The sequence below is a fragment of the Photinus pyralis genome, unplaced genomic scaffold (genome assembly GCF_008802855.1).
Source record: "Photinus pyralis isolate 1611_PpyrPB1 unplaced genomic scaffold, Ppyr1.3 Ppyr1.4_LG8, whole genome shotgun sequence".
In the NCBI taxonomy this organism is placed as follows: Eukaryota; Metazoa; Arthropoda; class Insecta; order Coleoptera; family Lampyridae; genus Photinus; species Photinus pyralis.
This window is the reverse complement of record NW_022170819.1, coordinates 9,662,043-9,676,992: the sequence shown is the minus strand read 5'-3', so window position 1 is coordinate 9,676,992 and position 14,950 is coordinate 9,662,043. Positions and strand designations below refer to the sequence as shown.

At 36.7% G+C, this 14,950-nt stretch overlaps 1 protein-coding gene across 7 annotated transcripts; it reads right to left on the bottom strand.

The window, feature by feature from the left end:
- Nucleotides 1–1,486: 1,486 nt before the first annotated feature.
- On the bottom strand, nucleotides 1,487–13,692 carry LOC116178048 (monocyte to macrophage differentiation factor 2). 7 transcript variants are annotated; one of them, XM_031497323.1, is made up of 7 exons: nucleotides 13,640–13,692; nucleotides 13,412–13,583; nucleotides 12,268–12,333; nucleotides 11,391–11,466; nucleotides 7,575–7,820; nucleotides 7,275–7,524; nucleotides 1,487–5,487 (listed from the first exon to the last, which is right to left on the bottom strand). In XM_031497323.1, exons 4-7 carry the CDS (start codon nucleotides 11,462–11,464, stop codon nucleotides 5,275–5,277), a joined length of 783 nt encoding a protein of 260 aa, XP_031353183.1. In that variant the 5' UTR covers nucleotides 11,465–11,466; nucleotides 12,268–12,333; nucleotides 13,412–13,583; nucleotides 13,640–13,692; the 3' UTR covers nucleotides 1,487–5,274. The 7 variants fall into 7 exon arrangements, with proteins under 7 accessions (XP_031353183.1, XP_031353187.1, XP_031353185.1 ...); XM_031497327.1 differs by lacking the exons at nucleotides 12,268–12,333; nucleotides 13,412–13,583; nucleotides 13,640–13,692 and adding an exon at nucleotides 11,837–12,243 and having other exon boundaries at nucleotides 1,487–5,415; nucleotides 5,475–5,487; XM_031497325.1 differs by lacking the exons at nucleotides 12,268–12,333; nucleotides 13,412–13,583 and having other exon boundaries at nucleotides 13,640–13,670.
- Nucleotides 13,693–14,950: the final 1,258 nt, after the last annotated feature.

The window sequence follows — 14,950 nt, the reverse complement described above, 5'->3', positions numbered from 1 at the left end:
GTGTATCTCTGCATGCAGATTAGGTTTCCAAGTTTGGAAATTTTTAACAGCCTGTCCTAAGATGGACAAAGTATGAATGTATAATGTTTAAGACAATTTCGGATAAGCAGTCACTCCCCATTCAGTAGGAGTAAAAGCATTTGAATAAGCGTTCATAAGGCGGTCAACAACACGCACGGCAACCTCCAAAATGGCAAACTATCGACACAGATTATGGCACCAAAAATAATTTTAAATGAAGACTTTTCAACAGGCCTGGAAGCCGATCTCTCTTACAGCCCTTTTTATTATTGTAGACGTCTTGAGAACCGATGGTCACATTAGGTTCAATGGATGCCGCCCGCGGCACTTTTGGTTAGCATAGAGTTGTTATCGGAAGCCCCTGGTGGGCCTTTGTTCTTGGATAAAGACATCATTTGAATATGGTAACGCTAGAACATACAGGGATTAATCCACCCTGACGATACATAATCAAAAGTGCCAAAGCGGTGACATTACAATATGATAAGTTACAAAGGTCATTTCAATTTGATTCTATAAGAAGCATCCATCATGCGCAAAACAAATTTTTGATTTACGGTATTGTATGACATTGAACTTGGCGCATGCGCAGATCTCAAGGTCAAAGGAACTGACTATCTTTTTTTGGAGGACTATAGTTTGATGAGGTAAACAGTTTTATTTATCTGAGGGAATAAAGTTTCTAGTAAATGTGACGAAGGAAAAGATGTAACTGGAGGTTATTAAAAGGAAATAAATGTGCAAGAGCATGATAAGTGCGGTAGCACCAAAAACTCATCTTTCAAGATTAAAAAAAGAGTATAAGACAATACGAAAACCAGCTACTATGCAAATCCTCTTAAGTTTCACATATCCTTTGCAAGTGTCTGATACGCCTAAGAGAATCTGTGTTGGATCTAGTCCCCTGAAAAACCCACGTTCCAATGGTTTATTTATTTATTTACGTTTATTGATCTCATACACGAAAACAAAAGTAAGAGATACGTCGATTAAATTATTGGAAAAAGCTAGCTATTGATACAGAAAATCAGATATAGTAATAATTTTGGATTAACATGTGCTTTAATCTATCATTGAAGCTCGCTTTTGTTGGTGCATCTATTATCTCCTTGGGCAGTTTGCTATAGATCAGTCAGCCTTAATCGATGTTGTGGTAATAGTAACTTCTTGCCGAATCTTGTACATCTCCCGTGAATGGCTAGGTTTGTACGAAATTTGTTGAGGTTCCCTCTGACATAGTTAGCCGCCTCATATATATACAGAGAGGGTAATGTCATTATGCGTAGCTCTTGAAATAATGGTTTGCAGGATACCCCACTTTTGGCACCCACCAAGCATCTTATAATTTAAAGCACAGTTCAACCACCATGGCAAAAAAATGACGATTAAATCTTGTATCTTGTTGTTGTGTTTTAATAGTCATTGACTGAAATCAGTTCTATTCTACAAAACACACGCCATCCCAAAACTTCCAAACGATTTACGGTTTATTTCAAAGATCATCTCATACATGGCTACTATACTTTAAATGTCTTTTATTCAAACACAAGCCTTTACACGTCTAAATCTAACTTAAGGTAATTTACAAATATTCACATCTAATTAGTTTTAAAATAGTACACGATATTCTTATCTCTCAAATTTAAAAGTGTGTGGAAGAACTACATAATATCAGACTTGTACACAATACTTGAATCGGTTAGGAAGAGGAGAGCATTTCTGTAAAAATTTACAAACAGGAAAAACTCAAAATGCTTCCCCCGCACCAAGTGGAATACATTTGTCTAAAAATAAATAAGTTTCTAGGAGTATTTTGTACAATCATTGTGAGATTACTAAATATTAGGAAAATTCACGCGAGTAGAAAAAACGTGACACACAATAACTCTGTAGTGGTATCAATGTTAGCTAGGTTACTGTGTACTACAAGAGAGCTGCTCTAAATAGTAGATTTAAAACTTTTGGTAAAACTGGGCAGTTGAAAGACCCAAGGGTATAGTCAAAACCAAACATGAATAGAAGTTCTAAAGTGTACAAAGATCAATTGCAATTCCACACTAAAGCATTGAGTAGATATCTGCCTTTCTCCAAGCCTTTGAGTTCACCCAGTTTTCTGCTTAGAAACTTAGAGAAAGATAAATCTGTGGCTGTTTGGTTCTGACCGTAGTACTATCAACAGTTGGGCAAACACGTTGCATATCAAATCACAGTTGTGTCTAAACATTTAGGAAGAGCATAATAAATACATCAACTACTTACAAAATAGTTTCTACATTGCTAGGTTTAATAATAGAAGGATAGCGCATGCGCAAAAAACAAACCTGACCTTTTTCGACAAAAAAAAAACAACACTGCAAACAGGCCAGGTGTGATTTTCTTACAAAAATAACTTTAAAAAATAGTTTTGAGATCATAGCAGTACTTGGTATCCAAGATCAGAACGTTCACTTCATTTGCGAGAAATTTTAATTGTTGTCGAGACTTTCTCATCCTTGACACAAACTACTAAACCATTTTTTACCTTTGCTAACTAGACATGCAAAGATCCAGTTTATTGGAATAAATTACTTTGAAATTATATTTCATGCATAAATAGCTGCATGTATCTATAAATTACCTACAGGCTAAATGGTACTCTGGTAACTGCCAAGAATGAAGACTAAGCGTGATAAAAAAAAATTAGGTCAGTGATAAAACCTAACCTATCATTTAATAATAAATTAATTGTTTATACTAAGAAACGTATTTCAGCAGAATATGAACATGTAAGACAGAAAATTCGTCACAGAAAGTACATTTTTCGCAATCTCCAAACAAATAGTAGGTACCTGCTTGCTTTATATTTTGGCTCCCAACGTGGGGCATGCAAAAAAAAATCTAGCAGTCGCAGAACTACAAGCAAAATGAACAGTGGATTTGCCTAACTTGCCTCAACACAAAAACAAGAACTTTATTGCAAACTTAGTCGCCCTATAGTTTCATCTGATCCAAACTAAAAAGCACCACCACATTCTTGAGACACCTACTAAACCAGCCCATGAGAGTCTATGCCAAGAAATAAAACAATAGAATCTAATGGAAGAAATGATAGTGAGAGTACCTATACTGAAAAAGGCAGTCAATATTTTAGAATTGCGTAATTCATTATGCTTCATGAAAAGATCCGGATCCCACACAGTTGATGGGTTGGTCCGTGGGTATGAGCCGTTGATGATTGCCGCTAAAGAGTATGGTGTAACAATAGTTATTTATATAACAAGTGCGCGAAGTTCAATTTTGCGCATGGAGACTGAAGGTATTTTGACGAGGCGCTAACAATAACTTACATTGCGAAAGTGGAAAGCTGTTTGATAGCAGACGATATAAATACAAAGTTCATTACCCGATCACTGACGTGCGAAGAGGTAGTTGTAAAAACAACGTCATTTCTAGGAAGGCATACTACCAGTACCATAAAGAAACCATCGATTCTAGAAAACGGTGTAATTCAGGTAACGTGAACCTTTTGATTTGTAATTAAATAACAATCGGCTCAAGAAATTTAAAATTAAATTTTATTGAAAGTAAATAATCAGAAAAATTCCTAGAGGATTCCATTTTTGTAAATTAGGCGAATGGAGCAAAATTGTATTGAAATCATTCAGAAAGAATTTTGGGTTCTTTCTATTGAAAATGTATTGTCAGTTTAAGTGAGAATATTCCCGTATACACGACAACTGTAGGATTTTTCCTTAGTTTACGAGCACGTCATCGGTCCTGTTTGTAATGCCAACATATTAATTTTTTTTTTTTTCTTTATGTATGTTAGGATCTATTTTATTAATTTGGAACTTTTTTCTTTTTTTGTTTAAGTATAGATTACACTGTACAATACTTTACTATTGCTACTTTGTCCTGTAATTGGGCGATAAACCTGTAGGGCAATAAATAAATAAATTAAAATAAGAAAGTCATTTTAAACCACAATAAACCTTGGGATTAATTTCACGCCTGCATTGCGACATGTCAATGTGAATGTTGTTGGAGCCCACCGCTTCCTTCTGGAGAGGTTGGCCGTTAAGTACCGTCCTGCTATAGAAGCATATTACGAGTACAACAAGACCCTTCAGGCATTAGTCAATTAATATACCAAACTCTGTGGCTTGGAATGTTTTATTGTGATTATTTGCAGGTTTTGGATGCGAGAACTGAGCTCACTTCTTGACAAACTAAGGAATATCCTGCATGTGCTCTGAATAAAACTAAGACGTCAATATATAAACGAAACCTACCTTCTTCAGTATCTTCTTATTTTGGGTATACAAAATAAAGTCGGCTCTATCATAGTCTCGATATCCGCCGACGACTTCGACCATCAGGAAAATCCTACTATGGCTATAAGGTTTTTTTATATAATTACCATATGTCTTGATTTATACAAGGGGTAAGTTAGAAAAAAACATGGCCACAATATAGGGTTTATACTTTAAGTACAGTACTCTTCGTAACCCTACAATCTTTAAGTAAAAAAAATGTAATGGAGATGGTGTTGTCAGCAGTGAGTACCTACACCAGAAAATTCTGTTGAATTGAATGAATAGGTATTTCTATATATATATATATATATATCACAGCTTGTTTCTCTTTAAAATCTGTTAGAAGAATTGAATTTCATGTAAAATACAATAAAACATTTTCTATACATTTCCTCAGCTCCCCTAACCTACTATACATTTACAAACATCCGTGCCCAAACCTGGATTTAAACCAGGGACCCTCAGTATCACAGTACCGTTCTAGATGTGAAAGAGACATTTTGGTATAGATTCAGTATGATTTGTGGAAAATATGACAACACTGCAAAATGTTACATGACATTTCCAGTCGTATTTCTGCAAGTGAAGTAAAAAATTGTCACATTTCGGCCATCTTGGATACCATGAGTGAGCAAGTATTCGTTGTAAAATAACGAAGGTATATCAAAAATAATATCATTTTTGCATTAAATAAATAACCAGATCATTCTGCTCACAACCCTGCTACAGCCACGGCTCGGGGTATATTACTACATCTTTTTGCGAGGGTAATAGAAATGAATTTTTTTTCATTTTCACTTCAGCAAAATAACAGAGTCGGGCCACGACCCGACTTTTCAATTAAAAAAATTTTATACTAGTAATAATTTGCTTTGGTCCAAAATTTGTGGGGAGAATGCTTTACATTCGACGAGTCGATTATTGTTTAAAAATTGAACTACTTACAGATTGGCATCTATTAACTGTCGGTTAAATAGGAAGAGTCGAGGATAGGTACTTCGGGATATAAATAGTTAAGTATAGCGTAATAGTGAACAGCGGCAGCCATTACGACGAATAGGTGCCATATAGCGTGAGCACACGGAATTGAGCCATCCATCTTAAAAAATATCACACCGAGAGCGTAAACCATCCCACCAATTTTTAACTCGGTCTTACCGTGAAAGTCGTGCTAAAAAAAATCGTGTTACGTGGGGCACAATGCAGTATCATTTTAAAGTAAGGTCACATAATTTTAATTTCTTGTAACGCCTAAAGCCTCCGATCCTAAAATCGATCATACCAACTCAATGAGGACCAAAATTGCAAGTGCTATGTACAGGGTGAGTCAACGATTGCGCGGAGTAACTTAATGCTTTGAAGATAGAGTGCTTTTGCATTATGAAATGGTTGAATATTCTCCACATTTTAAAAATATTTGGAATTATACAGGGTGCGCCCACAAAGTAGGGCGCCAAAATGGTACACTTTTTTAAATAAAACCCCCTGTATTTGAATGCATTTTTGAATTCTACGTGTAATTGTACCTCTTTTTTTATTGTATGGTTAATATCCGAAAAGCTAGTAGTTTTTAAGATAATTCGATTTTTAAGAAAAATTAGGCATTTGCAAATGATGACAGAAAAATATACAGGGTGTTCCATTAAAAAAGTGAGATTTTTAATATGAAGTTCTGCAACTTTGGACCTACCAAAAAACACCCTGTAAGCTATATTTTTAATGTTTTATAGTAGATGTATTTATTTGACTTTTACTAACCCAGGATAAAAAATATAAAACCTGGAATCAAAATTTAAGTAATAATTTTGACAATATATACTGACCTTGAAAATGCCCAATTTTTCTTAAAAATCGAATTATCTTTAAAGCTACTAGTTTTTCGGATATTAACCATATAATAAAAAAGACGTACAATATAACGTAGAATTCAAAAATGCATTCAAATACAGGGGGTTTTATTTAAAAAAGTGTACCATTTTGGCGCCCCACTTTGTGGGCGCACCCTGTATAATTCCAAATATTTTTAAAATATGGAGAATAATCAACCATATCATAATACAAAAGCAGTCTATCAAAAAATCTTATCTTCAAGGCATTAAGTTACTCCGCGCAATCGTTGACTTACCCTGTACATACCCACCAATAGAGCATGAAATTCATTTCACTGCGTTTGGGCATGAGAAATTAGTGCATAAATAGCCTTTTTTAGGTGAAAAAACGGACTTCGATAAGATTACAGAGGACTGTAATGTTGGTGAACAGCAGAAAACTATCAGGTTATAGGCACCCCGAAATAGCGTTACAAGGATTTAACACCGCGCGGCCTTACTGTAAAGTGCACATACAGTAATGCTGTAAAATAAGAGAGATGTATGGACCTGCTGTTCTCATTATCAGGCAATATTGTACTCGATGCAATGTAAGAGAGGTCAAATTTACGGTTAGTTTATCACAATTGCGGTAGCGGATAACATAAATTGTAGATCTTTAAGGCGAGTAACATTAGCGTATTTTTCATGAATTGATCAGTACCTACTTCCCGAAAGGTCATATAACGGACTATTGATATGTACAAAGGAAAATAAGTTATATTCTTAAATATTCATATAAGAAACATAGCATTGCGCAGTTTACGCATGCCCACACCTGATGTTTGAAATATGCGATATGTTTGCCTTTATTAGAAGAACCCTTCAAAAAATATTTATAAAAAGGAGTTGACATTGACATCTGATTTTTACAATGCAACATATTGATATTGTGAAGGTCACGAGTTTTTGATATATTGCAGGAACCTTCGAGTTAAATAGTAAAGTGCCATCTACTACTTTCAAATATATTTATTATACATATGTTCTCTGTCCCCCCTAAAATTGAAGTTTCTTATGCTGCATCGATCATAAGTCCATACATCTCTCTTATTACACACACTGATATACCTACAATGATGATACTTACCTGAACAATGAAGGGAAATGGAAATATTCCCATAATCACGTAACAGATCGTCTCCAACATTTTGTACTTTTCGTGGAACACTTGCTGGTAAACGATCCCGAGAGCCGCCAAAAGCCACACCAGCCACTTCATGGAGGAAGCCCAGCAATTGGAAGGTAACGACTGGAGAGTCAACCAGGGAAAGTACGAGCCGGCTATGAAAATGTAAATCATGGCGCGGTCGCAACGATGCAGCACATCCTTCAAGTGCCTGCAATTTAACAATGAGAATGGCCGCGCTCGCCCGGACGAGAGACGTACCCGTGCTTATGACGATAGAAAACGCAGTGGAAACATGTCGACACGCAGAAGAGGAAAATTAACGCCGCACCATAGACTAAACCTGAAAAAAATTGAGCACCGTTATGCGAGCGGTAGAGCAGTTCAAGTGTTGCCCAAATACTTGGAGCGATCCAAATACCGTGCGTGATCACATTGGCGATGTGCTCGACTTCTGTCGGTCTGTAAGCCTCCTTCGGCGAGGCGCGCTGGTTCATCCAGTTGATTCTAAATCAAGACGATTATTTATATCAAACTTTTTACCTGGGATTGGACAAAGAACAAATTTGGGATCGGGACTCATTCGCCCCAATGTTATTCCTAAAGCTGTTAACGTCGATTATTATCAACGCAAGGATCCTGGATAAACAAAAACCAGGTCAGAGGTCTAGATGAAGCTGGAAGGTGTATCATTAGATACATCCGCAGGTAAACCTAGAGCCTGTACAGTGTACAGTATGAGTGGGAAGGCGCATGCAGATGTATCCCTGTAGATCGGGGGATACTTACTCAGTTGTAACGCTTCAAGAATCCAGACAGAGACTTTTGCTATTAACGCCTGCACCCAGATGTTGTTAGAGAGTAATCTTGGGAACCGAAAATGGTGGGTTTATACAATGAGGTGTTAATTGGACTATCGATTTTAGAAATTTCAATCCGGCCAATTAGGTTAACGAAATTAACAGTAGCTAAATAAATGTGTTGCAGTAAACGTCATTCCACATACTCGTGTGGAGTTTCAAAAGAAGCCCTGTTAATTGATTTGAATTTTGGGACCAATTACAGATTTTTGGGACGTCAGCAGGCCACACAATTAATTAAAGACTAATTTTTGGATGTAGATAACCAAATACGCCGGCCGACTTGGAACTTCCTACGTTACCTCCATGGCGTAGTCGAATTTTATAAATGATAATCGCTTAATTTACGGGGGATCAGGGCCGTAGCCAGGGGGGCGCCAGGGGGTGCTGGAGCACCTCCTGGTCACCACCGGAGCACCCCTTGTGATAAAATGATATTCATGCCAAAATAATAATTATATAGTTTTATAGTTGACGTTGATGTCAACAAATGCATCACATTCCAGAATTGTGGCTAACAAACAATAAAATTTAGACAACAATAGGTAAGTATTGCGGAATGTGGACAGTCTGATTCATTTCAATTCAACGAGAAGTTACTTATTGCACTATCCAGCCTAGAAGACGATCTCGATTTCTCGAAAATCAAGTACTTGGAAACTCTTAACGATATAAGAATACCATCTCCGGAAGAGCTTTCCGTAGTACAGAAATTTCTGGTACGACGACGAGAGGAATCAGACGAAGCAGTAAATATATTATACAATGAAGTGAACAAGCAAAAAATTGCCTTTGAGGACACCTATAGGTTGATGGCGACGGGAAGGACATTTGGGTGTAGTACGGCTTTATGCGAGTCCTCGTTCTCTGTGCTGACAAGAATAAACAGACCACAACGCGTTTCCATGCTACACCAAAGAATGGCTAATTTAATATTTTTATCATTTGAAAAAGAATTTACAAAAAAAATTAATTTAGACCATTTTCTGCAAATATTTAATAGTAAAAAAAATCGAAAATTGCAACTATATTAATTAATAGGTAGACGGTATATTTGTTGTTATTATTATTCTTCTCTAAATCAGCATTACTGTAATAATTATATTTAGTCACATTTCTTATTTATGCGTTAATGGTGTAATAAAAATATTAAATAAATTCCCAAAAATCAGTACATCCAAGTATTTTGTCGGCACCCCCTCAACTTTACTCCTGGCTACGGCCCTGCGGGGGATCTTTTGCATTTTCGCAAGTACCGCCATTTTGAGCTTTTCCGTACATTTATTTTGCCTTCATACAATTTAATTTTTGCTTTTACATTAAGTTTATCGCACCGTATCTACAGCGTTTAATGTTTCTTGCACAGTAATTTTTACCACCCCATTTAATTGCTTTTTGTTCCATTATTTATAAGGGGGAAATATTGTTTCGCTTTTCTGCATTTGTTTTCCCAAAGATACCGCTACCGAGTCCGTTTATTTACTGTTCCCGCTTAGGGAAATTGCCGTGCACTTTAATTTTTAATTAATTAATTAACCAGTAGCCGCCCACCACTTCCCCTTTAGGCAAGACCGTACCCTTGATGGCGCTCGTGTCCGTCCGTTCGTTCCGCCGACAGAACACACAGGTTGCCGCCAACTGCCGCTGCATGTCGCCACATGATTTAGTAACTATAAAGCCCCATTCACATAGGTGGTAGTGCGGTGCCGTTGCCTTGTTGTGCGGTGCGAGTCGGTGCTGTCAAGTTGACATTTGCTTTCACAATCACCGCAAAATTGGCCCGCCTACACAAGTATGCCCAATCAACGACAACAGCAACAAATATGTTGCACTTCTATTGGTGCTTGCTAACGGTAGTGCAGAAAGTTTGAAGTTTACATACTTTCGGCACGCGGCTGCAATTCGTCTGCACTGCACATGTCATTGTGAATTGTCATATGGATATGCGTATTTCAAACTTTTATACAAAGGCACCGCACCGCAACAGCACTGCACTACCACCTATGTGAATGGGGCTTAACTTGTAAATGTACTTATTTATTTTTATTGTAAATGAAATTATAAGCATAATTCCGCAAATGTTTATTTAATTTTTCACGCCGTTGGTGCACGGACTTACTACCGAACTTCGTCGCAAGGCCACATTAAACGCTCTAGGGTGCATATTTGAAACCTGTTTGCAGAACATAATCACATGAAGCTGATATGGTCCAGGCATACTGCCTTTAAGGGTAAAAAGACTACTGGAGCAACATCTCTGGTCACAGACAAGCGAGGAGACAGGTAAGGCCCCAAGAGCTATAAACCTGCTAAAGTTTAGTTGACTGTTGACTGAAGAGACACTTCCACAATACAGGCAAAAGGTACCAGGAGGAAGAAACTCATCTACCTGCCTACACTGTGGGGCATATAACGTTCAGGCCCAGATTCCTTGCACCCAGGAGTGTTACAAGATACTGCTCTCAAGAGAATTCTAGATTTCTTCAAAGATATTGACATCCTAAATGAGTGAGACTAAAACTAGACAGTACCTACAGTAAGTGTTAAGGCTGCTGTACAAAGACCTGATTATAGGACACCACCTGAGATCAATGGATAGTCTGGAAAATTTCCAAAAAACCACAAACAAATTCAAAAATAAGAGCAGATTGACTTTTTGAACACCATATTACGGGCAATAGTAAAATTGTGTTTACTGATTATCTATCTGAAGACCCTGTACAAATGACAACTAGTACCTACCTACCACTAATTAAGATGGTAGATACATCACATAAGTAGGATGCAAAAATAAGATATGGTTTTTTTACTGGCCACTCCTGCAATTTACTCAACACCTTTGGAATTTCCTAACAATGAGAGATTATTGACTATTTAAACCCTTCTACAAACAATAACCAGTTTAAATAAGATTCTCATAAACCTAATAGGTAGATAGCGACATATTGATGCAAGAATCAGATCCGTCTTCTATACCTCCTGTTGTATATGTGTTTAAAACTGCTGGTGACAATTAAAAAGAGCATCAATTGTTTCCTAATCTATGCAGATAGCTTTAGAAATAACGGCAAGTTGAATTTCACTATCTTGAGTAACTAAAAAAATAATTCGATGAAATTATAGTACCCTCAAGATCTATCGCACCCTCTTCCAAATTTGCTTTTGGTCCACTACTCATATGAATAGGTCTACAACTACAACAAAACAATCGACTTACTTTTTTAATTCGTTCCATAGCACACCGCGTAGCAACACTTCGTACAACCTTGTTGTGGAATAATTATTTTGCATGCCTGTAACGGAGAACAAGTTAATCGAACGAGTTATACACAAAATATGAGAATTTTTACATCGGGTACAAGGTTGAGAGTTTACTTAACAAGTAAAACAGTGAAGAGCCAATTTTAAAAGGGGTATAATTAGAGTAGGTAATTAATCAAAGAACGTAGGCAAGGGGGTGTATTTAATCGATAGTGTAACGTTTAGTAAAGTGCACAAAATCAACCAAACGCGCACTTTTTCCAAATTGAAACGATTTTCATTCAAGAAAAACCTACCAAAATTGGCGATACAAAAACAATTTCCCACAATGGTCGTTTACAGACACCGTTTACGTCAGGTGATTGTCAAATTTTGGCGCGAATTTTAAATTCATGCACTTACCGAAATAATAGTTCATTCCACAAGCGATTTTTTCGGAATTGGATTATGTAAAACGACTTGTTTGGCTTCACAATCGATAACTTTTAAGTTTTCAATTACCAGTTGTAGCTATACATTACGGAAATTAATGAGTTTAATTAAAGTTTCAATGAAATATCGAAACCACAGATTTAAAATATTTAAATCTGTGTCGAAACGCTCCCGCTTGATAACAAAACGGGTTAAAGAATACATATAATATGTAAAATATAGATGATAATAGTTAGTCTTTGAACTTGGATTGCTGCCAGTAAAGGCTTCTTTAAGTTACAAATCAACTCCTTGAACCGCGTCAGCGATAACGCGTGTATATAATAATTAACATTTTTTTATACTTAGCTGTTATTACAGATAAAGTAAAATTAGAAATTGAAATTGATGTAGGTACTTACTTTGTATTGTATGTAAATGATCGTAAGAGAAATTAAAGCTCGCGCGCTAGTCAAAGATAATGGAAACTGAAACATGTAAACAGCATGAATACATAATATCCCTGTGTATGATTACGTAAAGAGAATAATATATCTGAAGTAAATTTAGAATACCTATTTATTTAAAGTCACTTGATCCATACGCTTTTTTAATTGGGTTAACTCGTTTTGATTTCGAGTTTCGGCCACGACTTGACGCACCAATTGACTAATAAAGTGGAAGCTGTAAAAGCCAAGTGCAGGCAAAAGATTTGGACTTTTTGGAAATTTGTGTGCTGGCACATCCGAGAAGACGGGCGAACGGACAGACGTTACGTACAGTAGCAAATACACAATGCAGTAATGAAGGTCTCAGGTCTTTATGTTTTTGTTAAAAATGATACACTCAGGTCTTGGCCGTCGGGGGGCGGTAGGTAAAACAATTTTAATGCCTTTTTGTAAAAATTGAACATTGTCATAAGTAGGTAGTCAGGTGTCATATCAAATGCTACAGCTGAATTCTACAAAGGTGAGGCCTACCGCCTGCGTCATTAGTTTGTGAACCAATTTCAAACGAGTTCTTTATTCTCTATCACATGTCAACACATGGGCGAAAAAGAACTCAACCAACAGTATTGCACTATTTTTAGCGCATTTTTGAAAAATACGCTATTATATTAATTATTGCTGGCTGGCTGGCTGTCCGGCTGAGATCTATCAGCAATTACAATTGCTAGAGACTTTAAATTTTCACTAAAAGCTTTCTGTTATCGTGTAGATGTGCATGCTCTAGTCTATTTTGAGTTAGATTACTCGTCTGCCTGTCTGTCTGTCTGTCTGGGTCACAATCGCTCCGGAACTACACCACTTACAAACTTGATATGGTGTCAATCAATCAGAAATTAAAAATTATTTCATGTTATTGCATTCTCGTTAAAGCATAAGGGCTATTAAAATTGAAAAAACAAACTTGAAAGTGCACCCTTCGCCCCTTGTTCACAAGCGACTAAAAGCATTTTTTTTTTAATATTCTCCCGATGTAACTACGCAAGTATTTTGTTTTTAACGCTAATTGAGTGCAAAAAATTCTACTTCAGAAAAAATTATTACACATACACGAAAGTACCTATTAGTGGTTCTACGTGTTTCGTTTCTCTCTTTTTCTTTCACGCCAATACAACCACCTTCCAGAAGAAATTAGCAATTGGAATCCCAGTAGGTTTTAAAATGAAAGGGCGGATTTCATCTCTTTATGGGTCGCTAACTGAATGCCAATTACTTAAAAATTAAGTAGGTACCTAAATTAAGTGTTCAGTAATCAGAAAAGGTCACAATATCAAATGCAGAATCTTACCCACTTTAATCCACAAGCTATACACTACTTATTCGTGCAGCGTACCTACCTATAACTCGAATCTGAGCTGAACTGAGAGCACTAAAAAAGAATACCTTCAGGCACGCACGCAGGAAATTTAATCCATAATAAAAACATGTAAACATATTAAATTAATTATATAAGTTATGTTCAACAAGGATTTGCAATTACATATTTTTAAAGATACCGAAGTAAGGTCGTTCAGTACATAATCCATTTGCAAAAAATACTGTTTTATTAGCGATTTACGTAAACCATATTGTTTGCAGGGGTGGGCTACAATATACCCTTATAATAAAATTTCGGTCTTGCAGTTTTGGTAATTGCCCTTTGTGCTAATGCCAATTGCCAAATAGATGCATACTAAAAACTGAATTTTATGGCAGATAGGCAACACAAGATGCATACAAAGCCATTTACCGCCATTATTTGTTTGCGAGCTTGGAATCGATTGTCTTTTTTCATCCCTAAGGGCATTGTAAGGGGAATGCCAGAAGTCGCGGGCGATTATAATTACTAATGAAATCCTCATCAATGATCAAGGTGCAAGAAATGTACTACTGTCCGTTTAAGGGCAAAATTATAGATAGAAAGGTAAAGAGACACGGAACTGGAAATGAATAGGTTTTCGTCGAGATGAACTACTTAAAACCTTACACCCTCCCAAACGAAGATGGGAGGGTCTCGAATGTGAATTAGAAGAAGGCTTACCTAGACTAGAGATGTTAGACAGTTTGGTGTTTACATTTGAACTTCTTTCATTGACTTAACCACTATAGTGATATTATTCCAGAGAGAAGTGCTCCAAAACTACCTATTTTATGTTGTTTAGACAAAAAAAGGATACGCGGCGCTTTTAGTCTAAACAGCATCTCAGGAAATAATTCATGGGGGAGGGGGGGTCTTTTAGACAGCGAAATTGATGGCCGTCTGGCACACCTTCAAGGTATAGGCTACCGCTACTGCAAAAAATTCCAGGACTTTAGGTCCATTCCCCTAGAAGCGAAACGGCAGAAGTGGGTCCGGACGGACGGACGGACAAAACGCAAACAATAGCACATTTTTTTTAATTCTTAAAAAATGCGCTAAAAACACACGGTTAGAGTTGCCGAAGATTCTAATATGAAATAAATCTCAATTCACGTGAAGTAGTGAAGTCATATAGCTACGGAGAGGACAACTCATAAATAGTAGGTATAGAGTTCAGGTACACCACGCTAGTGAAGCATAATTATGGCCTCTGTGGGGCCACTTTATTAAAGGGGTGAAAATAATATATGCTGCAACAAC

Excerpts from the sequence above, each read along its gene's own strand:
- LOC116178048 (XM_031497321.1), bottom strand. Across the intron at positions 7,821-11,390 it reads CTATGGAACGAATTAAAAAA|AATCAACTGGATGAACCAGC; the intron begins GTAAGTCGATTG and ends GTCTTGATTTAG. Across the intron at positions 7,525-7,574 it reads TTCTATCGTCATAAGCACGG|GCACTTGAAGGATGTGCTGC; the intron begins GTACGTCTCTCG and ends GTTAAATTGCAG.